General features: G+C 48.3%; 1 protein-coding gene across 2 annotated transcripts; it reads right to left on the reverse strand.

The window, feature by feature from the left end:
- Positions 1 to 503: 503 nt before the first annotated feature.
- On the reverse strand, positions 504 to 23,244 carry Nphs1 (NPHS1 adhesion molecule, nephrin). Of its 2 annotated transcripts, none has more exons than XM_008828055.1 (29): positions 23,145 to 23,244; positions 22,829 to 23,044; positions 22,631 to 22,753; positions 22,309 to 22,437; positions 21,729 to 21,810; positions 21,284 to 21,387; positions 20,600 to 20,727; positions 20,349 to 20,520; positions 20,022 to 20,179; positions 19,674 to 19,818; positions 19,463 to 19,587; positions 17,434 to 17,620; positions 17,149 to 17,278; positions 16,865 to 17,037; positions 15,464 to 15,604; positions 15,242 to 15,382; positions 14,675 to 14,796; positions 12,401 to 12,572; positions 12,161 to 12,317; positions 11,924 to 12,075; positions 10,304 to 10,415; positions 10,039 to 10,220; positions 7,476 to 7,532; positions 3,714 to 3,833; positions 3,583 to 3,607; positions 3,407 to 3,482; positions 3,141 to 3,234; positions 2,596 to 2,702; positions 504 to 635 (listed from the first exon to the last, which is right to left on the reverse strand). In XM_008828055.1, the coding sequence occupies exons 1-29, from the start codon at positions 23,242 to 23,244 to the stop codon at positions 504 to 506; spliced, it is 3,762 nt and encodes a 1,253-aa protein (XP_008826277.1). The 2 variants fall into 2 exon arrangements, with proteins under 2 accessions (XP_008826277.1, XP_008826276.1); XM_008828054.1 differs by having other exon boundaries at positions 2,596 to 2,710; positions 3,140 to 3,234.
- Between the last annotated feature and the right edge of the window lie 1,282 nt (positions 23,245 to 24,526).

Genomic DNA, 24,526 nt, shown 5'->3' on the forward strand with positions numbered 1-24,526 from the left:
TGAGCTACACCCTCAACCCCTGAACAGAATTTTTTGTTTGTTTTCATTTTTATTTTTTTGCGACAAGGTCTCCCTGTAGTCCCAGCTGGCCTGGAACAGCCTATGTAGACCAAGCTGGCCTCCATTTTACAGAGATCCACCTGCCTCTGCCTCCTGAGTGCTGGAATTAAAGCTAGAAAGCGCTTTTAGTGTTTTTCCTACTTCTGAAATTTTCACTTTGAAAAGTATAAGGACCCTTAGAATGGCTTCCCCTTGTTGAGGTGTCATTTCAATGGCTCTGTCGCTTTGTAAAAGTTTAGTTTCTATAAAAAGATTCCCGCTTATCCCAGATGCCAGCCTGAGTCTTCTTGTGACTTACACACACCCTCCCATGTGTTCTGAAAAAGCCCATGCGTTTGTGTCATATGGAGTTCTCTAGGAGGGGGTGTACAGGGCCACTTGAGCACAACTTGCCACAAGTGCAGGAAAGGGGTGTCAAGGAGGTTCTCACACCAAGGCAGTTCTCACACCAGGTGTCCCCTCAGCTCAAAAGGTAGAGAACTGGGTTCCACAGTGTCTACATCTGCTGCCACTTTGTCATAGATTCTTCTTGGATCTTCATACTTGGCCTCAGACCAGCGGTAGTCATAGGGATCCTGGGAGGCAAGAAGTAAAAAAGTTAGAGCTACAAAGAGATGCCCTGTGGGATATCACCACAGCTCTGGAGGACACATATCCCTGATTAACTTCCCAGAATAAAAATGTTTTAGGGCTAGGGATATAGCTCAGTAGTAAAGCACATGCCTACCATCCTTAAGACCCTGTGTTCAATCCCCAATTCTGCCCAACCCCCAAAAGGAACCAAAAAGCCATGGTAAACTGGGTGTGGTGGTGCATGACTAGAATCCTAGTGTCCCTGGGGCTCCTGCTGTGATTTTGAGGAAAGTCTGTGCTACATAGTGAGTTCTGGGCTATCATGGGCTACATAAGACACCCCCCCCACCACCTCAAGAAAAAAATTTCTCTTTATCTCTTTCTGTCTCTGTCTCCATCCCCCACCCCAGGTAGCAGCTCAGGTTGACTAATTTGAAATCATCCTGCCCCAGCCTTCTGAGTACTGAAATTATTGGCATGTGCCACCATGGCTAGCTTTAACCCTGAATTATAGAGAAGATTCCACCTACACACAGAAGAGAGTGATTATTGTGAGCCGTCTTCACAAACTCCTGTCTCTGTACACACCACCTGACTTCAACACTATCTATTGACCCTTGCTCCATTTTGATTCGTCTCAAACTCCATTTGCATCAAATGGATTCATTTGAAGCAAATCCAAGATATCTCATGATTTCATGTCAGGAAAATAATGTAAATGTTAAGAATATGAAAGCTTTTTCAAAAAATACTGAGAGCCAGATGTGGTGGCTCATGCCTACAATCCAAACATTTGGAAGCCTGTGACAGTAGACTTGTCAGGAGTTTGAGGGCTACAGAGTGAGCCTGGTCTCAGTCAATCAATCAATCAATCAATCAATCAATCAACCAACCAATAATAAAAGCAACCTCATGATGTTAGCTATGGCATTGTGGGATGCCAGTTGTCTGTCCCATGCAATCCCAACACATTTCCCCATCACAATGGAAGACATCCAGGTGTGGTAGTAAACACCAGTGATCTTAGGCTGAGGCAGGGAGATTGCTATTTAAGGCCAGCCTGGTCCACAAGGTGAGTTCCAGGCCAGCTGGGGCTACAGAGAAACTCTGTCTCAAAAAAAGAAAAGAAAAGGAAAGGAGGAGAAAAAGGTCATGTAAGATGTCTTTTCTTGGAGGTACGCTTCGTTCTAGGACTGAGAGAAAATGGCTATTTAGTTCAGTAAACCTTAGAGCAGGTTGATCCATGAGCCAAATATTCCCCCACCTGCTTTTGTATCACCCAAGAGCTAAAAATAAGTTTATATTTATAAATTGTCAGAGAAAAATTGAAGAAAGACAGTATTTGTGGTGTATGAAAATTAAATTAAATCCAAAACTCAGCATCCAAATATAGTTTCATTGGAATACAGCCTCATTTGTGTGCTGTGACTGCTTCTACCATATGATGACAGGGATGAGCAGTTTTGAGGAAGACCATATGTCTCAGAAAGCCCAAAATATTTGCTGTCCTGACCCCATGCAGGACATTTCCCATAGTCCATTTGTGCTCCAGAACCATGGACAGCGCCCCGGCTGCGCTTCTTTGAGGATGGGCTCAGAGAACCTGAGAACCACGCCAGGGATGAGCAGTTCTAGAGCGAAGCTCAGCCCAGAGACTCTGGAGCACTGGTTAGGCCACACGATAAGTCACACTTTTTGTTTTGTTTTGTTGGATTTTGTTGAGATAGAGTCTCGCTATGTAGCCAAGGCTGGCTTGGAACTCACAATGCTTCTTCCTCAGCCTCCTGGGTGCTGTGATTACTGGCACAGGCTACTGTGCCTGGCTCTAGATGTACCACTTTAGTTCTTTTAGTTACTGCATTGAAGATGGGCCTCTTTGTCACAACAGCTTGTTTACCCTAACTGATACAAGCAGTAGGTAGTGGGTTTTCAGCCTGGACAAGCTGGTGATAAGAATCTCACCATTTGTACTTCATCATAGAGGGGTCTCCAGGCCCCAGATGGGCCATAGGCTCTCTCCACCTCATCATACATGTGTCTAGGGAAGGCCAAGTCCTCATCTTCAATACCTGCAAAGTGTGAAGTTGGAGTATGTTAGGGTTTGAATGGGAAGTATCTCCCCCAAGGCTCAGGTCCTAGGGACTTGGTCCACCTAGGAGGTTCTGGAAGCTTTAGTGGACAGCATGTGTAGCTGGAGGAAATCGGTCACTGGGACATGTCCTTGAGGGTTTCTTGCCTCTGGCCTGTTCCTGTTTGGCTCACTCTCTGTTCCTATCCACTACGAAGTGAGCATCTTTCCTCTGCAATGCACATATGCAGCCAACGGACAGAACTCTCTGAGTGAGTCAGAATAAATTTATCCTCCCTTAAGTTCTATCTGGAATTTTGGTCATAGTAGAACAGAAGCAACTAATACAGTACAGAAGAAAAGACAATGGGGGACCCAATCCAGCTGTCAGGGTTACCTCCAAATGGGGGTGGAGCATCCGGGTGTGATTGTGACTCACCTTGAGGATAAGACACCTCCTCCAGGGTGGGGGGCAGCCGAGGACTGAAGTCCCTCATGGAGTGGTAATATGGCTCCACTTCTGCTGTGCTAACCTGTCACACACATGAACACACATGCACACACATGTACACAGGTGCACATGCATGAACACACATCACACACACACACACACACAAGCACAAAACAGCAGATAAACTCCTTTCCATCCCTCAACTCCCAGTTCCAGGAAAGGACAATTAACTGAAGCTGACCACCCCCACTCACCGTGGAGCTTCTAGTGTCCCGGTCCCCAGTCCACTGACTCTCTTCATATTCATTCTTCACTCGGTCCTCCTCCGATCTTCCAGAATGGATGTGTGGATGAAAGTGGGTGTTGACTCTCTGCCACCCATACCCAAACCTCCTCCCTCAGAGCCTTCTTGGCAGAAGAATATTCTTACCCTGCCTCTGTCTTCTCTGATATTTCTGAAAGAAACAGGGAAAAGGGGGTCAGAGATTCTGTTCAAGCCCACATAGGCCTTGGGTAGCATCCCCAGGGTCCCCATCTGACAGGGAGAAGGTCTCTCCTCACCCTCAGCAAGGCGCCTTAGTCTCCGCCGCCATAAGAGTCCACCAACACAGGAGGCATTGGAAAGCAGCAGCAGACCTCCAAGTGCGAACAGCACTGGCAACAGGGGCGACCGAGGGGGTCCTGGGGTAGAAAATGCCCCTTGCTGAGCCTCCAACAACTGGGAGCAGGCTGGGAAAAGGACCCCAAGAAATCCTGTCCCTTGACTGATAGTTTATCTTCAGTATCAACCTGACTGCAGTCAGAATCACCTAGGAAAGCCAGGCATGGTGGCGCATGCCTTTAATCCCAGCATTTGAGAGGCAGAGGCAGGCAGATCTCTGTGAGTTCAAGGTCAACCTGGTCTACATAGCGAGTTCCAGGTCAGGTGGGGCTACAGGGAGACCCTGTCTCAAAAAGACAAAAAAAAATCATCTAGGAGATCTGTGTGGCACACCTTTGGGTGTGTCTGGGGAAAGTTTCCAGGATGGATTGACTGAGAGGAAAAGGCCTGCCCTGAGTGTGGGGGGCACCATCACCCTGAGCCAGGAGCACTAGTGAACCAAAGAGGGAAAAGCCAGCCCGAGCACTGACATTTCTCCTGTGCTTTCTGTTTGCCATGATGTGAACAGAGCTGTGCCCCATACTCTCCCTGCCATGGTGGACTGACACCTCCAAAACTATGAACAAAGGGCTGGAGCAATGGCTCCGTGGATAAGAGCACTGGCTGCTCTTGCAGAGGACGTGGTTCAGTTCCCAGCACTCACATGGTAGCTAACAACCATCATAACTCCAGTTCCAGGGGATCTGACACCCTTTTCTGGCCTCTGTGGGCATTTTCCATATGTAGTACACCTACATACATGTAGGTAAAACACTCATACACATAAAACAAAAATAAATCAATAAAAATTAAAACCATGAACCAAAATAAATTCTTCTTTTTAAAGTTGTTCTGCTAGGCAATTTGTGTCAGTGACAACAGAAGCAGCTGATAGGCTGACCTACCAGAGCACTCCTCCAAGGTCAAAGAAGCAAATGGGCCTGGGGCTTCATCTCCACTTCTGTTTTAAAAATTAATTTCTGGGGGCTGGAGAGATGACTCAGTGGTTAAGAGCACTGACTGCTCTTGCAAAAGACCGGGGTTTGATTCCTAACACCCACAAGGCAGCTAACAACCATCTGTAACTCCAGTTCCAAGGGAATCCGATGCCTTCTTCTGACCTCTGTGGACATTGCATGACATGGGTGCACTTACATACATGCAGGCAATACACTCATACATATAAAAGTAATATACAAAAAAATTAAAAGTTAATTAATTTTGTGTGCGCTCATAGGTGTGTAGGGTGTGCTCCCTTGTGTGTGCATGTGTGGAGACCAGAGGTCTACCTTGAGCATCTTCCTTTATCACTCTCCACTTTATTTTTGAGACAGGGTCTCTCTGTATCCCCAGCTTGCCTGGCACTCACTATGTAGACCAGGTTGGCCTGGAACTGACTGTGCAGACCCAGGTCGGCCTAGACTAGCTGGCCACCAAGCACCTGGGGTCTGCCTGTCTCTGTTCTCTAGCACTGGGTCATAGATGTGATGGCCACACCAGGCTTTTGTGTGGGTTCTGGAGGAAGGGTCTGAATTTAGGTTCTCAAGCTTGCACAGCAAGTACTTAACCAACTGAGCCATCTCCCAGCCCCTCCATCCCTTCTCGACACCCAATGGCAGTTCGTTTCTTTCTTGTGCCAAACCATTAGCAGCAGGTCCTCCCTCCACTGAGTCCTGTCTATGGACTAAGTAGGTCACCTCAGCTCCTTAGGTAGGCACTTAAGACCTTCTATGATCTAGCCTTTTCCTAGAGCTCCAGCTATACACACTAACCCTGGTGTTGGGACTTCTAAGTACACAAAGTAGCCATCAGTTGTTTGCAGAATCATCAAGGCAAATTCACACTCACGAACCATAGAATACCCAAGTGGGGACTGTCTTCTATGCCCATTTGTTCCCCAGAAAACTTCTAGTCATTCTACAAAGTCCATCTCAAATGACTTCTTTCCAGCTCCTTCCATCTCAGCCAAGAGGACAAGGCACATAGCTGCAGGGTGCCTCTCTTCTGCTAACAATGCTATTGGTCTTTGTGGAACTAGCCAGTCAATCTTGTTTGTTTGGCTTGGCTTTAGTTTTTGTGAGACAAGGTTTCACGTAGCCTAAACTGGCTTTGAACTTGTTACATAGCCAAGGATGGCCTTGAATTCCTGACCCTCCTGTTTCTATCTCCTAAGTGGTGGGATTACAGGTACATGCCACTGTGCCAGGCTTGTTTGTTTTGAGACAGGATCTTACTCTATAGCGCAGGCTGGCCTTGAACTTGTGTCAATCCTGCCATGTCAAGCATCCCCAAAGCCAGGATTACAGGCCTGGGTTGTTTGTCAAATGGTCATAATTCCATACCCTGGCTGAATTCCCTTCTATACCAGCTCCATGTTCAGCCACACCATTTGCCAATGGGGACAAGTGCAAGTGTGACAGAATTAGAAACTTGAGAGAAGTGCTAGCAAATCAAAGCTCAGCTTTGATTGCTGTTCTTGAACCCAGCGATCACCTCCATGTGAACACTCCAAGGACTGGCATGTGGCTCAGTTAACTCCATGGTCCCAACCGTGAGCCCAATGACTGCCACACACATGAGGAATCCATTTGTGTTCATTCAGTCCCAGCCCAGCTGCCAGTGGACTGTGGAGATGATTTAAACCTACCCAGACCAGAACTGTCCCAGAAATCACAGAATCATGGGAAAAAATGTGTGTTGCTATAAACCTACATGTCTGGGATGGTTTGTTACACAGCTAAAGCTACCTGATACAGCCTCCTCATGGAGCGTGGAGAGGCAGCTAGCTCTGCTGTTGCTGTTTACTTTTAATTTTTTGAGTCTCACTATGCAGTCTAGACTAGCCTCAAAAACTGTGATGGGCTGGAGAGATGGCTCTGTGGTTAAGAGCACTAGCTGCTCTTGCAGAGTACCTGGGTTTGAATCCCAGCACTGACATGGATGCTATCAATCATCCGTAACTCCAGTTCCAGGCTATCCAATGCCCTCTTCTGGCCTTCACAGGCATTGCATAACATGGGTACCCTTACATACATGCAGGCAATACACTCATACACATACAATTTTTTAAAAAATAAATATTTTTAAAATTAGCATTAAATTAAAGCACATCAGGCATGATGGTATACTGGGAGGCTGAGGTAGGAGGGTCACCACAAAGTCATAGCAAGACTCTGTTTCAGAAATGAACAGGAAAAATGATCTTGATAATCTAACAATTTATATTATGGTATGTGTAAGAAAAAAAATGGGGGAGGTGGGCTGAGGATGTAGTTCAATGGTAGAGTGCTTGCCTATCATGCACAAGGCCCTGGGTTTGATCCCCAGTATTGCAAAAGAATTAAACTAACTTGGGAAAAGAGAAAACGTATAACTTTAGGCAAGATGGCAAGGAAACAGCTGGGAGTCTGTAGGGACTTAGAGAGGTCTTAAGCACCTGTGACCACAAGGGAAGAGACCCACCAAAAAGACCAGAAGTGGGCCAGGTGCTGTGGCACGCACCTCTAATCCCGGCACTCGGAAGGCAGAGGTAGGCCAATTTCTGTGAGATCAAGGCCAGCCTAGTCTACATAATGAGTTCCAGGCCAGCTGGGGCTACAAGGAGACCCTGTCTCAACAAAACAAAGCAAAACAAAAGGTTCCACTCTCAGAGGAAGGGAGGGGCTCAGGGAAGGGACACTTGCCTGGAGGCTGCTCTGTGGGCAGCTGGTGATCCACATCTCCAGGAGTCTGGTCCAGGCCTGCAGGGTGCATAGAGAGATTCACATTAATACCAAGAATCGGTTAAGCCTGAAGAATCCCTCAGTCTTTTAAGCTTTTCAGCTCACTTTAAAACTGATGGAACAGGCATGTGGCTTCTTAGGGACATTTTAAAGACTGCCGGAAATTGCCGATAACAAGGGCAATACATTATAGCAGTTCTATGCCAATAATAACAATGAATTATTAATCAGTGTGTTATAGTGTATGTGTTCCTTTAACCTGAATGATCAATTTTTGAATTAATCAAAACGATGTTGATCCAGGAAAGGAAGATGGCTCATTGGGTAAAGGCATTTGCCACTAAGCCTGAAGACCTGTGTTTGATCCCCAGAAACCACATGATGGAAAGGAGAGAACTGACTCCTACAAGTTGTCCTCTGACCTCTATAGCCAGGCTGTGGCATGTACGCACATGTACATACACACAGTAAATAAATAAATATGAACTTGTGTTGAGGGACATCTGGGAACACTCACTTGACATAATAGGCCTTAACACAAATGATAGAATGTATAAATTCCAGTAGGAGGACTATGGGAGGGTGCCAGCGGGGAAGATAATTAAGATAATTAAGATAATTAAGATTGATTGAGATGTTCTTTATGAAATACACAACAATTAAATAAAAATAAAAAATAAAATAAATATATGTAAAATAAAGATTTTAAAAAAATTTAAAGGTGTTAGCCTCTCTCAGGGTCCCTTAGTAGAGGTATAAATTCTAGAGTAAGGGAGGTGATATCGTTCTTTGTGTTTTAGTGCTCAAAGGTAAGACTGGGCTATAAGGAGTGGAGGAGGGTGGGGGGTTAGGGGGAAGAGCGGGCAAGGCTGCAGGAATGGGAAAGGAATCTTATTTTCCATGCAGAAGAAAAATGCTGTTCTATTAGAGAAAGACAGAAGTAGGGGTTTTAAGGAGGCTTTCCTGGGCAAAGTAAACAGGCTGAGCCCAGGCTTTTCCTTCATCTTTACACCATTATTTCCTACTGGCCCTGTTTGGAAAGCACTTTAGCTATGTTCACCCATTTAATTCTCACAACCATCTGAACCTACTTTCAGAAACTGAGGCAGAGAGATCTGTGGGGAAATCTATATCTTGCTGGGATGGTGGTGCTCACCTGCAATCCCAGCACTCACGAGTTCCAGGCCAGCCTAGGCTACATAGTGAGTCCTAAGCCAGCCTGAGCTACAGAATGAAATCCTGTCTCAATAAACAAAACATAAAGGAACAAATAAAAACTATTTTTAGAAACAGAGGCACTTGTCTAAGGCTACAAAACTAGGAAGTGGTAGGCTTCTGGCTCCTGTAAACCAGACTGTGGGATTAGCTCCTACACTGCAATGCCTGTTAGAATCTCAGAAAATTCCCTGGCCATTTTCTTGGGGTGCCAGGGATTGAATCAGGGTTTCTCGCATGCCAGGCAGATGCTCTACCACTGAGCCATGCCCCAAGCCCCTCACTGGGGGCTCCTAAGCAGGTGTTCTACCGTTGAGTCCCACCCCCAGCCCCTCACTGGGGAATTATAGGTAGGTGCTCTACCACTGAGCTATATCCCTATCTTCATGGGTCATTTTCAAGGAATTTGTCCATTTCTTCAAAGTAACTGCATTTATTTCCCTAAGATCACTTACAATATTCCCTTGGAATTGTCTTTGTTTCTGTGTGAGGCTAGAAGTCATATTTCTTTCTCATTCCTGATACAGATAATGTGTATTTTCTCTCTTTCTTCTCTTAATCAGTTGTATACAATCTCTTGACCTTTGCAAAGAACCAGCTTTTGGTTTCCTTGACTTCTTTTCAGCTGATTTTCTGTTCATTAACTGCCGCTCTTCCTTTTATTATTTTCTTCCTCCTGTTTGATTCTGGTTTGACTCATTCTTCTTTTTCTAGTTTTAGAAGATGGAAACATAGACTATCCACTCAAAGCCTTTCTTGTTTTCTTTTTTAAATTTTAGTTAGTTATTTCGGGGGAGGCACCATTTGGAGATCAGAGGGCAACTTTTGTGAGTCAGTTCTCTCTTTCCATGATGTAGGTTCTAGGAATCAAACTTGGGTCATTAGGCTTGGCGGCAAGCACCTTTACCTGCTGAGCCATCTCTCTGGCTTGCCTTTTTGTTTGGTTTAAAAAATGGAATATACACAATTTATGCTATGATTTACCTTCTACATACTACCTTAGCTGCATCTCCAAATTATATATATATATATATATATATTTTTTTTTTTTCTTTCAATTAAAACTGCTTTCTCATTCTTCCAGTTGTTATAGGTCAGTGACTAAGAGCTGCTCCCTGGTGCTCATCTACCTGAGTTTCAATCTCATCTTCATCTTTTCCTAGCTGTGTGACCTTGGTCAATTTTCTTAACCTCTTTGGGCCTCAGTTCTTTTATCAGTAAAAGAGGAAAGATTATAGTATCTACTTCACTATACCATCCTGTAAGTTCCCTAAGAAATTCCACTCTGCCCACAACTGTCCCTTCCCACCTGGGGTAGTGATGGAGACCTGGATCCCCTTGTCAGCCAATCCACTGTCCCCAAGGGCATTGCTAGCCAGCAACCAGATCCTGTATCTCGTAGCTGGCTGCAGCCCAGTCAGTGTGAAGGTGGTGGCCTCGGGTGGTAGGACATCCACGTAGAGGAACCCTGGTATCTCCAGGGCCTCATACCTGCAGGATAAGGAGAGTGTTCTCTTCAGCAGTGTCCTGTACCCACTGTTTGCCACCCTTCACCTGCTTTGCTGGGGACCTACCTGATGTGGAACTTCTGAGGCAGGCCCCCATCGAAACCAGGCTTCCACTGCAGTCCTATGGAGTGGGGGGTCAGGCTCACAACCTTCAGCCCCAATGGAGGGTCAGGGCGGCCTTGGGAGAGGAGGGAGGAAGTAAAGGAGACAAAAGGATTCTAGAAGTTTCCTTCCAGGGTTTCTTAGAATGATTTGTAACAGGCAGTTGATTTTTATTCACTGTCACTGCACTCAAATAAGTTCACTTTGAACACTGAATCCAAAAATCCCAAATGTTGTTTCAAGGTGAGGCACACGATGAAGTTGCTCCAAACCCCTCAGCTCAACTTTTTTCATCAACTTTTTTTTTGCAGACAGGGTTTTCTCTCTATAGGCCAGGTTGGCCTTGAATTCAGAGATCCATCCTCCTGTCTCTGCCCCACAAGTGCTGGAATTAAAGGTGTGTGCCACCACACCTGGCTCAGGATACAGTATTTTAATCTTTTACTTTGGAAACATTTAAAAAGTACCAATAAAAAACAAAAACAAACAAACAATCAACAGAACAGTGTGGCACTCGGGTCAGAGAAAAGACACTTATTTGCAGGGTGAAAGCTGGGACAAGAAGGCAGAATGTCACCGTGTTTGTCCTTAATAAGAATGTGCTCACCAAGCGCCTCACTTTCCATCACTTGAACATGGCTTTGACTGATCATGAAAGCACAGTAAGTATTGATTTAGGGACCACAAACAAGTTTCAGTGAGTAGATGAATTTGCAAATAATATATGTATGACTATATATAATATATAACGAATGTATGGTCCTTTGCAGTAGTGCTAGCCTCACGTCTATTTCTCTCACTTCCTTGGTGATGAACATTCGAGAACTTCCCTGCCACACTCTCAGTCCACACTGCTTCAGTTAGAAATAATTCCACTCTGGGTCTGAGCGATATGTGATCAAACTTGGCCAATTAGTATCGCTTCCCCTGACCAAATGATTGGTTTAGGGATGAGCTGGAATCTGAAAGGAGTCAATGAGATATAATTTTAATATTTCCACACAGTTGTTAGGAAGAGAAAGAGTTCCTTCTCCAGGTTAGGGGTGAGGCTCAGTGGTAGAGCACTTACCTAATAAACACAAGGCTTTGGGTTTGATTTCCAGCATCCACTCCCCTACCCCTAAAAAGCCAGCTAGGCCTGGTAATCTCAGCTCTTTGGAGGCTGAGGCAGGAGGATTGCTATTTTGAGGCCAGGCTGGGCCATATAGTAAGTCTGAGGCTAGCCTGGGCTACATAGCGAGAGTTCGTCTCAAGAAAACAAAACAAGGGAACTAGAGAGATAGCTCAGCAGTTAAGGGCACTTACTGCTCTTGCAGAGGACCGAGGTTCAATTCCCAGCACCCACATGGTGGCTAACAACTGTCTGTAACTCTAGTTCCCCCTGGATCTGACACCCTCTTCTGACATCTGAGAGTGCCAGGCATGCATGTAGTGCACTACATACATGCAGGGAAAGTCTGTCCTGACATAAACACCTCTCAAATGTCAGAGGCACTTCCAGGTTCCAGTCAAACCGGGTCATGGCAGTTGACCAGAGGAGGGGTCCCCCTCATCACCCGCCTCCCCCAATTGCTCCCATCATACTTATGCTGACGAGTTGAATGTTGATGTGGTCCGAACCAAGGGCATTGGTGGCTGTGCATGTGAAGAGGGCATAGTCCTGGGCTGCAGACACGTTGGCAATAGTCAGGAGGCTGCTGTGAACACTACCCTGGTGGTAGGTGTGCTCTGTGTACCTGGAGAGGATGCAGTGGGGAGGAGACCTGGGGCTAGATGACCAGAGTTGGGGCTGGAGCACTACCTGACTATACTCATGTTTACCTGGGATCCTCGAGATCCAGAGGGATGTCATTTTTGGTCCAAGTGAAGTCAATGTTGGGGACACCCCGGGCACGGCAGTGGAGGGTGGCCGAACTGGTGCTGTCCCCAGCTGCAGCCACTTTAGTTAAGGGAGCGGGATGATCCACCTGGGGGGCAACTAGGACAGGTTGAGGGATCAACATGAGATGTGTGGGAGCACGGGAGAGCCATGGGTTATTGGCAGGCCCTGAGGTTACCCACATCTGACGACAAGACGGACCAGCCCTCGGGCTGCAGGTGCCACCCCGTTGTCCACAATGCACTGGTAGGCACCAGCCTGGGCCAGTGTGGCCTGGTGAATCCGCAGACGCCCAGTGGATCCCTTTGATGTCTTCTCCAAGTCATCTAGGCTCAGGTCCTCCTCATCTTCCCCCTAGTACCCCAAGATACAAGAGCTTACCTCTAGTCAGTCTTCAGATTATCCCCAATTTTGTCCCCATCTAAAGCCCCATTCTTCATCTGAGACACCCTCCATGATCTAAATTGGTGAAATTTTCTCTTACCATCCATCCAATCACTGATCTAATCCATTCATTCATCCACTGGTCTAGCCAACCAACCATCCATACATTTATCTAGGCATTCATGCTTGCTTGGAACCATCCACTACCCACCCACATCATCAGTCCATCTATTCATTTAACTATCTACAGACTTGGGGTACAGCTCAATGGGAAAGCACTTGCCTAGCATGCACAAAGCCCTGAATTTGGGCTACAAAGATTGTTCAGTGGTTAAAGCCCTGGATTCAGTCACTAACACTACAAAAAAAATTGACTGGGCCAGATGAGGTGGTTCACATCTATACTCCCAACACCTGAGAGGAAGAGGCAAAGGAATCCCAAGTTTAAGATCGGTCTGGGCTACATAGCAAGTTCCAGGTCAGCCTAAACATAACAAGATCTTGTTTCAAATATGTGTACATATGTGGGTGTATAGATGATAGGTAGATGATTGATAGATGATAGATAGATAGATAGATAGATAGATAGATAGATAGATAGATAGACTAGCCTGGGCTATGTGAAACTGTCTCAAAACAACAACAACAATGGGGGTTGCTGGAGAGATGGTACAATAGTTAAGAGCACTGGCTGCTCTTGCAGAGGGCCTGGACTTGGTTCCCAGCACCCGCATGGTGACTCACAACCATCCCTAACTCCAATTCCAGGGGATCCAATGCCCTCTTCTGACGTCTGTAGACATTGCACGACATGGGTGCACGTATACACATGCAGGCAAAACTCTCATACACATAAAATATAAGTAATTAATTAATTAAACAACAACAACAATGGGCTGGTAAGAAGGCTCAGTGGGTAAAGGTACCTGCTGCCAAGGCTGATGACCTGAGTTTAACCCATGGGACCCACATGGTAGAAGGAGAGAATGGACTTCTATGGTTGTCCTCTGACCTCAAAATGCACACACAACATAAGTAAATAAATCAATTTAAAATAATAGCAACAAGGGGCTGGAGAGATGGCTCAGTGGTTAAGAGCACAGGCTGCTCTTGCAGAAGACCAGGGTTTGAATCCTAGCACACACTTGGTGGCTAACAACCATCTGTAACTCCAGTTCCAGGGATTCCAATACCCTCTTACATACATGCAGGCATAACTCTCATACACATAAAATAAAAATTAAATATAAATAAATAAAATAACAAAATGAAAAACCAAAACCATATTTACTTACCTGTCTATTTGCCCTTCCACCGACTCATCCACTAAGGTACCTAATCATTTGTCTTCCTTCTTTTCGAAATTTCTAAATATTATTATTATTGTGAGTGTGAGTGTGAGTGTGTGTGTGATGTGTGTAGGGAAGTACAGGCACACGTGTGCAACAGCATGCAAGTGAACAGCTTTCGGGAGCCGATTCTTTCCTCCAGCACAGGTTCCAGGGATCAAACTTAAGTCATCAGGCTTGCATGGCAGGTGCTTCTACCTGCTGAGCCAGCTCTCTGGGCCAGTTTCATCCGTCTTTCATCTTTCTACTCATCCACATCATTGGTTCACTCCTCCATGCCCACATTCATAAGTACATGCACCTGCTTGCCTATCTATCCAGCTACCTATATACCCACCTCTCCATTGATCAATTAATTCATCATCTTCCACAGACCTCTTTCCACTGATCCATCCACTGCCACCTCCTAATCCAGTCTATCTACCTATTCATGCATCTCACTCGTACATGGAGCCACCCATCCATTTCTCCATCCTTTCATTCACCCATTCACCTGTTTGTTCACCTACTTAAGCACCCATATGTCCGTCCATATCCCCTAACCCCATTCACTTATCTGCCCATTCATCTGCCATTCAAAAAAACCATTCATTCCTGGAACATGCTCTGACCAGTGTAGTTACACAGGCTTATATAGATGTGGTACCCACTCCTTAGAAGCGCACAACCAAGAGACCACTCTTCCCTAGCCCCATCTTCATTCACCAAAGGTTGGGCGCTTACCAGCCTCTCCCAGCTGAACATTCCCGGGAGGATGGGATTGGCATCAACAGTGCAGACTATGTCCACAGAACCCCCAACGTTAACCTCAGTAGGATCCCGGAGGGCACGGATGCTGGGAGCATCTGGTGGGGGACAGGGGCTTGGAAACCAGCCATGGTAGGAAAAGCCTCCAGAAGGAGGGGTGTCCGGAATGGTGGGGATGTGGGTACAGCTTGCCCTCTGTGCCTAGCGCTTATTGGAGGAGAGCTCTGGGGGTTTCATGAGGTTATCCCCACTCTCTACTGTGCTTCTACGACCGGTATCGGGGTGGAATTCCACAGAGCTTGGTTTCCTTGATGGAGTAGCTCCCAAGTAATCTTTGTGCAGATTGCATGGGGGAGGGGATGTTTCTCTAGCGGGCAGAACTAGGGCTTCCAAAATGGGATCGTTCTAGGATGGATGGGGTGGACGGAGCTTCCACAATGAGATGGCTGCTTGGTGGGCAAGATTCCCTGGGTGGGTGTGGTTTTCAGGGTAGGCGGAGGCTCCCAGAGACCCCCAGGTCCCCAGAATGCTGAGGGGTCTCACAGTGCACGTCCAGCCGCAGCAGCGCCTCCGCGGTGCCCTCCGAGTTCTGGCAATGCAGCTGATAGAGCCCACCGTCCGCGCGCGTTACGTTCCACAGCTGCAGAGCTCCGCTGGACAGGATGCGATGCCTGGGGCCGCCAGCTGGGGGAGGCCAGGGTGAAGAGCCTGGAAGGCCCGTCCAAGCCCCCGGGCCCGTACCCTTCACCCCGCAGCTTCCCACACCTGGGCTGAGGCGGTAGCCGCGGAAGGTCCAGTTGAAGGCTTCGGGGGCGGGGTTCGCGGACACGGACACAGGCAGCAGCGCCTCGCCCTGCTCCACCGCGGTCACCACCAGCACCTGCTCCCCTAGGAACTCTGGAGGGTCTTCAGAGGGGGCCGCCCAGGGAGTCAAGAGTGGTGGGAAAGGAGAGAGAGAGAGACGGGGGGGGGGGGGGGGGGGAGGGAGGGACAGAGAAATAGTTCAGGGTTAAAGTTAGAGTGGTGACTAGGGCTAAGGTTGTAGACAAGGTCACGTTAGAACAGATCAGAGACAAGGCTCAGGATAGAAGCTAAGATCTGGCGAGAGTGGTCAGAGAGTAAAGATGCTTGCTGCCAAGTCTGACGACCTGAGTTCAATCCCTGGGACCCACATGGTGGGAGGAAAGAACCGATCTTGTAAGTTGTCCTCTGACCTATGCATGCACTTCAGCCCGCAGGCGCGCGCGCGCGCGCGCGCACACACACACACACACACACACACACACACACACACAATAATCAAATAAAATAAATAAATAAATAAACAAACAAATGTAACTAAAAAAAATTAGAACCAAGCAAGGTGACGCATGCCTGTAATTCCAGCATTCAGGAAGCAGAGATAGGAGAATTGCTGCAAGTTCTAGGCCAAAGCCAGTTCTAGACCAGCTAGGGCTGTATAGCAAAATCCTGTCTCACACCTTCCCCAAACAAAAAAGCTGGGGCTGGAGAGATGACTCAGCAGTTAAGTGCACTGGTTGCTCTTGCAGCAGACCTGGGTTCAGTTCCAAGAACCCACATGGCACCTAACAGTTACTCCAGTTCCAGAGGCTCTGACACCCTCTTCTGGCTTCTGTGGGCATTGCACACATGTGGTGCACTTAAACACATGCAGGCAAAACAGACACACATAAAATGAATCCAAACTTTATGTCCAAAGCTAAATACATGAATAAATATTTAAAATCTAAGGTTCATTTTGGAACCCCCCAAAAAACAACCTGGAAAAAAATTAAGCTGGTTGTATTATCACATGCCTTTAATCCCAGCACTTGGGAGGCAGAGACAGGTGGATCTTTGTGAGTTCGAGGCCAACCTGATCTACATAGCGAGTTCCAGGCCGGCTGGAGCTACAGGAAAATCCTGTATCAAACAAAAAGTTGAAAAGATCCATTTTCAGAAAAAGAGGTTAGGGTCAAGTTCCTGAAAGAAGCTATGTGTTAGGCACTGGGCAGGAAGGAGTTAGAGCTGGTATACAGTCAGGGGTCAGGATAGAGGTTAGCAAAGTCACAATATTCAGGATAGGGGTCAAGGAGACAGTCAAGGTGAAGATTGGAATAGTTTGGGGTTGCGCAGGGATGGGGGGATTCCAGCCTGCGCACATACACAGCACATTGAGGCGGTAGAAAGAGTTCACGGTTTCCCGGAGCTCTGCGCTGTGGGCTTGACAGGTCACACGATGGCCGTGGTCCCGGGATGACACCCGAAGGAAAACACTCCTGGATGCAGCAGAGCCCTTGAATGGGGCACTCTGGGCCGGTGCAGCCACGTCTTGTAGCCTGTGCACAGGAAGGGAGCTGGGTCAGGACTCAGCTGGTTCAGAGCTGGTAACAATGGTTGGTTGGCTCCTGGGCACCAAGGTAGCTAGGGTGGGGAAGGACCAGTCTCACCTCTCCCCCTCTTTGTCCCAGGACAAGTTGACTGGGGGGTTGCTGCTAATGCTGACACATGTCAAGTTTAAGGCATCCCCTGGGCGCAGGGTCGATGAGTTGGCCAGGATGGTCAAGTTGGTTGGAGGAACTTGGGGTTGGAGAAATGACACTCAGGGATGAGGAGTCAGTCCGTGGTCTGGAGCAACCACCAAACCCAGCTCAGTTTTGTGGTCCCTTCCCAGGCTTGAATTCCCCAGAGCTCACTCTCCACCACCACCCACCAGGCCAGCCACATGCGCTTACACTGCACCACCAGCTGTGTGGATGCACTGAGCTGGCCTGCCTTGCACGAGAACTTGGCCAGATTGTCCGATGGACCTATGATCAGCACCAGCTCTCGGGAGATAGTGCTGCCTGACTTCTCCAAGCTTCCCAACTGCACAGGCCGTGGGTCCTGGGGCTGCCGTGGCTCCGTCACAGTGCGCGAGTCCTGAGAACCCGAACAAGCTGGGGGACCCAGGTAGCCCAGTCTTTCCCCATCCAGCCCTGAGATACCCCTGTTTGGACTGATGGCTACCAGCTTAGACAGGGCCTTTGAGTGATATGGAAAGGCACTCTCACCAGCAGGCACTCCGCCAGGGTAAAGGAGTGGGGACTGGAATTGAGCACCCCAAGTCTTGGAGTCTCTCCCACCTCCCCCAGGCCTCCTGTGAGACTGATGCCTGTCCTACATTCCCCTCTCCTACTCCACCTCTAACCCCACTCCCCCAAACCCTGATATGCAATATTTACCACATACTGTGTGCCAGGAAACTCCCTTGAAATTTCCAGAGCTGGCTAGAATTTTTTTTCACTCTTCCTTGCCTCTGTTGTTTTTGTTTCATTTTGCTTGAGACAGTGTCTGTAATAGCCCAGACTGACCTCAAACTGAACTCTCTATGTAGCTGAGGATGACCTTGAACTCTTGATCCGCCTGCCTCTACCCCTCAAGTGCTAGGATGACAGGAGGGAGCCCAGCACCTCATCCTACTGGGTCTTTTTCTTAAAATACCCACTTTCTGGGCTGGAGAGATGGCTCAGCGGTTAAGAACATTGACTGTTCCTGCAGAAGACCCAGGTTCGAATCCCAGCACCCACATGGCAGCTAACAACTGTCCGTAACTCCAGTCCCAGGGGATCCGACAGCCTCTTCTGACCCCCACAGGCATTGCACGACACGGGTGCACTTACCTACATGGCAGGCAATACACACGTACACATAAAATTAAAACAATAAATAAAATATTTTTTTAAAAATACCCACTTTCCCTGAAGATTTCCTCTGAACTTTCCCTTAATTCCAGGGTTCTCCTTAGATTTTTTATTTTTCCTTTTCTCTTCCTTCTTCCCTCTTTATTTTCTTCTATATTGATTTTCTTTACTATTAATGCATTTTCTTTGATACAAATTGAATTAATTTTTTTATCTCTAGAAATCTCCATCTTGATCCAAAATTCCTTCTTTTATCCTGGAATTATTTCTCCAAATTTTCCAGAACTTTCCTAGAATTTCATTAATTCTTATAGCATTTGTGTCTTTCCAGAATCTCTAATGTTTTCCAGTAGTGGAGGGTTGGGGGATGGAAGCAGGAGAATCAAAAGTTCAAGGCTAGCCTGGATTATTGTCTCCAGAAAGCAAATGGACCAACATGGTGGCACTCAGGAGGCAGAGGAAGGCACAGCTCTGTGAGATTAAGGCCAGCTTTGGTCTACATAGCAAATTCCAAGACAGTTGAGGCTATGGGGAGACCCTGTTTCAAAAACAGCCAAAAAAAAAAAAAAATTGGCTGAGGAGATGACTCAGCGGTAAACTGCTTGTTATGCAAGTGTAAAGACCTGAGTTTGGATTCCCAGCATCCACATGAAACCCAGGCATGGCAGCCACATCTGTTATCATAGCCCTGGGAGAGCAGTCAGGAGGATCCTTGAGGCTCATGGCCAGCTAGCCCAGCAGTGAGAGATCTTGTCTCAAAAAATAAGGTGGAAGTTGGAGGTGATGATACATGACTTTAATCCCAGCATTTGGGAGGCGGAGGCAGGCAGATCTCTGTGAGATGGAGGCCAGCCTGGGCCTCTACATAGGGAGTTCCAGGCCAGCAAGGGCTACAGAAGAAAGACCCTGTATCCAAATAAATAAATAAATAAACAAATAAATAAATATAGTGGAGAGTGACTGAGGAAGACATTCTGTGTCTTTTGGCACACACACACACATTTGAGCATACACTCGAAAATAACAAACAGATAAAAAAGAAAGACAGGAAGGAAGGAAAGAGCTCTTGCTTGGTACCCACTTTGTACCAGATGAGAGAGGGGTCTGGGTTGCCTCCAATGGCCAGACACACCAGCCTCACCCGGGTCCCAGTCCGGATGTACTGCCCCGCTGGGGGTCCCTCAATCCACAGCCTCTGGGCAGGATCTGAGGAGAAAGGTGAGAAGAGAGACATTTTTCTCTGGGCCTCAGGGTGGGGTCTCTGAGGCCAGGGGCTAAGGTTTAGGGCTCACATTTCACATTCAAGGTAAGTGACTTCTTGAAGGTCTCCTTGCTAAAAGCATCACTGAAAGCTTCACAGGTGAGGGACAAGCCATTGTCTTCCCTCCGCACCAAGAACGTCAGATTGGACATGGAGATGTGGCCACCATGTAGGCCCTAGCAGGGAGTGAGCTTCAGACTTGGGGATTGAGTTGCCCCCACCCATGGTACCAGAGGCCTAAGTCCACCCCAGACCACAGCAGTGACATGTGAAGCATCCCACCCCCTCCTCTGTCAGACCCAGAAGTCAGGGCCCCAGTCTGGGTTTCTCAGGGATCAAGGCCTCCAGGCCTCTAGACCATCCTTTTCCAGATCCTCACATCCATGACGGTTTCATCAGTGGGCAGCAGCTGCCGCCCACCCAGCCACCACCGCAGCAGGACCCGAGGGCGACTGGACTTGGTGACACAGCAGAGGGTCACATTTTTGTTCTCAGACTGCGATGTGGATCCCAGGATGGTAATGGCGCTGGGGGGGACTGTGGGACAAATGGATTGAGGAAAGACAGGAGCCCAAGCTGGGGTCTTCACAGACCAACCCAGATGGACAGGGGTGAGGGATTGCTGGTGAGTGACTGGCTTTGGCATCAGATAGGCCTGATGTAGGGGAACAGATGGTTCTGTGGATGTGGACTGAGATGGACTTACAGGTGACCTCCAGTATGATGTTTCGCTTCTGGGTTTCTGCAGACACACTGTTGTAGGACTCACAGCTGAGCCGTGCTCCATGGTCTTCTGGTCGTACAGTCATCACCAGCACACTGTGGGCCACAGCCTGGGCATGTTCTGTGCCCCAAGCTATGGCCACTGGCTCACCATTCTGGACACAAAAACAGGCCTCAGCATCAGCTCCTGACCCCTGCCCTCTGCCCAAGCTCCATGCCAGCCTCTGTTCTCACCTTCAGCCACTGTAGTGTGGCTGGTGGGTTTCCCCCTAGGGCGGTGCAAGGCAGCTCCAGGTTCTGCCCCGCTCGCACATGCCCCTCTTCCAGGCCTGGCCAACTGATGACAGGAGGTCCTGGGGGGACTAGGGAGCAGAGACCACTCAGTGGATCTGGGACGGCCATCCATCAGTTCGGGTCCCATAATCTGCTTCTAAATTTACTTTGATGGATGGGGGAGATGTCTTAGGAGGTAAGGGTGCTTGTGCTAAGCTTAGCAACCTGAGTTCAATTCCTGGAACCTACTTGGTGGAAGGAGAGAATCAATTCTTGCAAGTTGTTCTCTGGCCACACACACAAATAAATAATAAATATTTAAAATTAATTTCTTTTGCATGCCTGATTTATTTATTTATTTTTTGGGTACTGGGTATGACATTTGGGGCCTTGGACATCCTAGGCTCTACCACTAAATTACATTCCCATTCCCTACGTTTTCAAGACAGCGTCTCCACTGTGTAGCCCAGGCTGGCCTGGAACTCATGTTCCTTCTGCTTCTACCTCCCAAGAGCTGGGATTGCAAGTGTGCAACACCATGCCTGGTTGTCAATGCCTGAATTTTCTACAATTCCTGATTCTTCAGCACCCCCAAATACTCCTTCCCATCCTCAGGGCCCACAACTGCTCCCGTCCTTTGCTTACAGAGAATATTCATGGTAACTGAAGCCTTGATGGGGCTGTCCAAAGCTGGGCTGGACCCCTCGCAGACGAGTAACTGCCCGTTATCCGAGCTCTGGGGCGTCACCCTGGCCGGAAGATTGGGATTTCTAGAGTCAGGTGACAAGATGGAGATCCAAGGTCCCCACACCTGGCCAAGTCTCCATACTGATCTTTTCTAAGATCTGGAATTGTATAGGAGAGATCTTCAGTGAGATGGGGCCCCGGAGATCCATACCTGGCCTAAATATTTGTGTTTAATACCTACAAACTGGGTTTTGCATGAAGAAGTTTTGAGTGTTTCAGTGAAGAGCTCAGTCCCAGGTATTCATTTACAACTCGAGTTTCCATGCTTAAACCCATGGGTTAGAGGGCTCTTGTGGGAAAATCTGGAGGTCAGGGTATGGGGAGGACACCCCAGCATACGTACGTGGCTGTGGCTTCCATGATGAAGAGTTTCTCCTGGGACCCCTCGTTCACGTTAGTGGAGACATCTGATACAGTTTTTCCACCTTAGAGGAACAAGAAGGCTAGAGAGAGGAGTGCAGGGTTTCTCCCCAAGGTAGGTCCAGGAAGTACCCCGGAAATCCTCAGGGTGGGCCCAGCACCCCCTTTCTCTTGGTTCTGGAGGACAGGAACCTGGGTGCCATCTCTGTTCTCCCACACTTTTAGGATGTCCTGAACAGTGGAGTCCTCAAGGCTGCGTCATGGGCCTCTTCTTCTCTTCATTTCCTTGGGGGGCTGTATCCCACACCTCCATCTGAAGCTTTTCATATATAACCTGAGCCACAGTCACCCTCTCCCCCACCCCAGACCTGCAGTTCTAGGGTCTCCTGGGTGCCTCCCCACCACCCAATGACCTTTTTGATCCAGCTGGCCCTATGTTGACCTCAGTGTCTCCCCATCTCGAGGAGGACATATTTTGATGGTGACTTGGGGGACATTGTGTAGGTATGCCCCCTTCCCATTTCAGGGGTGTTGGGCTGCCCCACTGATTCACCCACACTCACTCTGGATAAAGGTGATGTCCGGTGCTGGCTTTGCATCCCCAGACACACAGGTGATCACATACTCCTGCCCAGCAACCCAGGTGACTGTGCTTCCTGCCTCAGGGATTAGTTGAAGCACCTTGGGAGGAACTGGTGAGGAAGTGTCTAGGGTAAACCATCACCACTAAAGTGGACATGAGGACTGGGGCTGTGTTCAGGAAATGAAACCGTACTCAGGGCCGGAGTGTAGAGGAACTGGGAGCCTATACCCCTGGGTCTAACAGAAGAAAAAGACTGGAAGCTCAACTTGTTGGGTACTGTAGGAGGAATATCTCATCTATACCCAGGATGGAGAGGATCACTCTGGGAGACACGAGCTCAGGGCCCATCTCCGAGCGGCCGACCTGGCATTCATATTCTGCATCATCGCTGAGGTCACAGGCTTCAATGTGCAGGTGGAATTCACCTGGAGGTGGAACCCGGGGGGTCAGGGTCACAGCCTCAGCAATTGGCTGGGGGTCTCAGGCTCTTGATTTCTCACCTTTCACAGGATCTCCTTCCAGGTGGTACCTGGGGAAGCCTGGGATCCTGGGATTGGGACCTAGAAGTAGCCCATCCTTGGCCCACTGGACCATACTGCCAGGGGCACTGACCCCACACTGCAGCTCGACAGTCGCCCCCTCTATTGCTGTCAGGTTTTCAGACAGAGCCCAGAAGCCACGAGGAGCTGAGGCAGGGATTGGTGACTGGACCAGGCCTGAGGATACAAGGAGGTCAGGAAATAGCTAGAAGCACTGTAGGTGACAAAGGTGGCAGTGGAGTGCCACTTGGCACTACAAGACCAGAATTCCACTCACCTGTGGTCAGCATTCCTATGAGCAGCAGGGGAGCCCAGGTGGGGGTCCTCAGTATCAGGGTCATCCCAGCACCTCTTATGGTGAGTCTCTCAATGTCCATTGCTTTCCACTTGTCTGTAGCTGACCTCATTTGGGTCTGTCTGTTCCCTGCTTATCTATTGTTCTCTTTTTTTTTTTTAAATTCACTTTTTTTATTCTGTTTTTCTATCTTCCATGTCTGTTTTTTTCCTCTGTGTCAAAGTTTCTTTCTCTGCATCCCCAGCCCACCCCCCTCTCTGCCACCCCTCTCTCTATCTCTTGCAACCACCTCTCACAGGCCTTCAAGGAGAACCCACTGCCCTGATGCTCTATGGCCGGCAAGCCTCATACATGCAGAGAGCCAAAGCTGTCAGCAGCAGTGTTAAGCCTCTCTTCGGACCCAGTCTGAACTCACTCTGATGTTCCCTCCAAGTCTCTCCTGAGTGCCCAGCAGAGCAATGAAATCCACTGTCAGCACATACCAGAAACATTTTTGGGTGCCTCCCCAGCTCTGTGACCCCAAGGTCATGGGAGAGCAGGTCCAACCAAGGCTCTCTCCCAGTTCAGCCTGGGAAGCAGAGCTGGGCTGTGTGGGTGGGAAGGGCTCCCTCCCTTTCTGCAGCCCAGACTGTGGCAAGTCCCTTCCTTCCCTAATGACATCAGGCATCACTACTGAGGAGTACAAGAGTGTGTGTGTGAAACTGGGAGAGACTGAAGCCAACTGTGTGCACATGTGGATGCGGCAGGGTGCATGTGCAAGGGGAGGTGAGAGTCAGATTTCGATTTATGAGAGCATTTGGAGTGTTTGAGTGTGCAGGTGTCTAGTGTGTGTGTAGGGCATGGCAGTCAGTGGGGTGGGTGGTGGTGTGCACCATGGGATCCAAGTCCACATACCTCAGTGTGTGTGAACTTGGTGAACCAAGACACAGATGAACAGGGGCACACAAGGTATAGGCATCTGGGAGCCGGACCATTTGAGTCCCGGGGCTGTGTGAGATTCCTTCCATCTGCCTCAACATCTCCATCCCTCTTTTCTCTGTGTTTCACTCCCCGTCTCTAGCCATCATGATTTATCTTCTTATTCTTCTCCTCCTTGACTCTCCCCCTCACCACTTCCCCTCCTTCTCTCTTTCTCTCTCTGTCTCTCTCTGTCTCTCTCTGTCTCTCTCTCTCTCTCTCTCTCTCTCTCTCTCTCTCTCTCTCTCTCTCTCTCTCTCTCTCTCTCTCTCTCTCTCTCTCTTCTCTCATCTCTGTCACTCCTGATGCCCTCCCCGGCTGTGTGTCACACACTGGGAACTTAAATACTTGTTCTCAGTCACCCTATTCCTGTGCCTTCTGCATTAGTCTCCCTTAGCTCTGAGACC

The sequence above is a fragment of the Nannospalax galili genome, unplaced genomic scaffold (assembly GCF_000622305.1).
Source record: "Nannospalax galili isolate Female #2095 unplaced genomic scaffold, S.galili_v1.0 scaffold833, whole genome shotgun sequence".
Classification (NCBI taxonomy): Eukaryota; Metazoa; Chordata; class Mammalia; order Rodentia; family Spalacidae; genus Nannospalax; species Nannospalax galili.

Coding starts and splice junctions, on each gene's coding strand:
- Nphs1 (XM_008828054.1), bottom strand. CDS start 23,244: ATGGACATTGAGAGACTCACCATAAGAGGTGCTGGGATGACCCTGATA. Junction 17,279..17,433: donor CACACAGCTGGTGGTGCAGT/GTAAGCGCATGT, acceptor TCCAACCCCAAG/TTCCTCCAACCAACTTGACC. Junction 17,038..17,148: donor TGGGACAAAGAGGGGGAGAG/GTGAGACTGGTC, acceptor TCCTGTGCACAG/GCTACAAGACGTGGCTGCAC.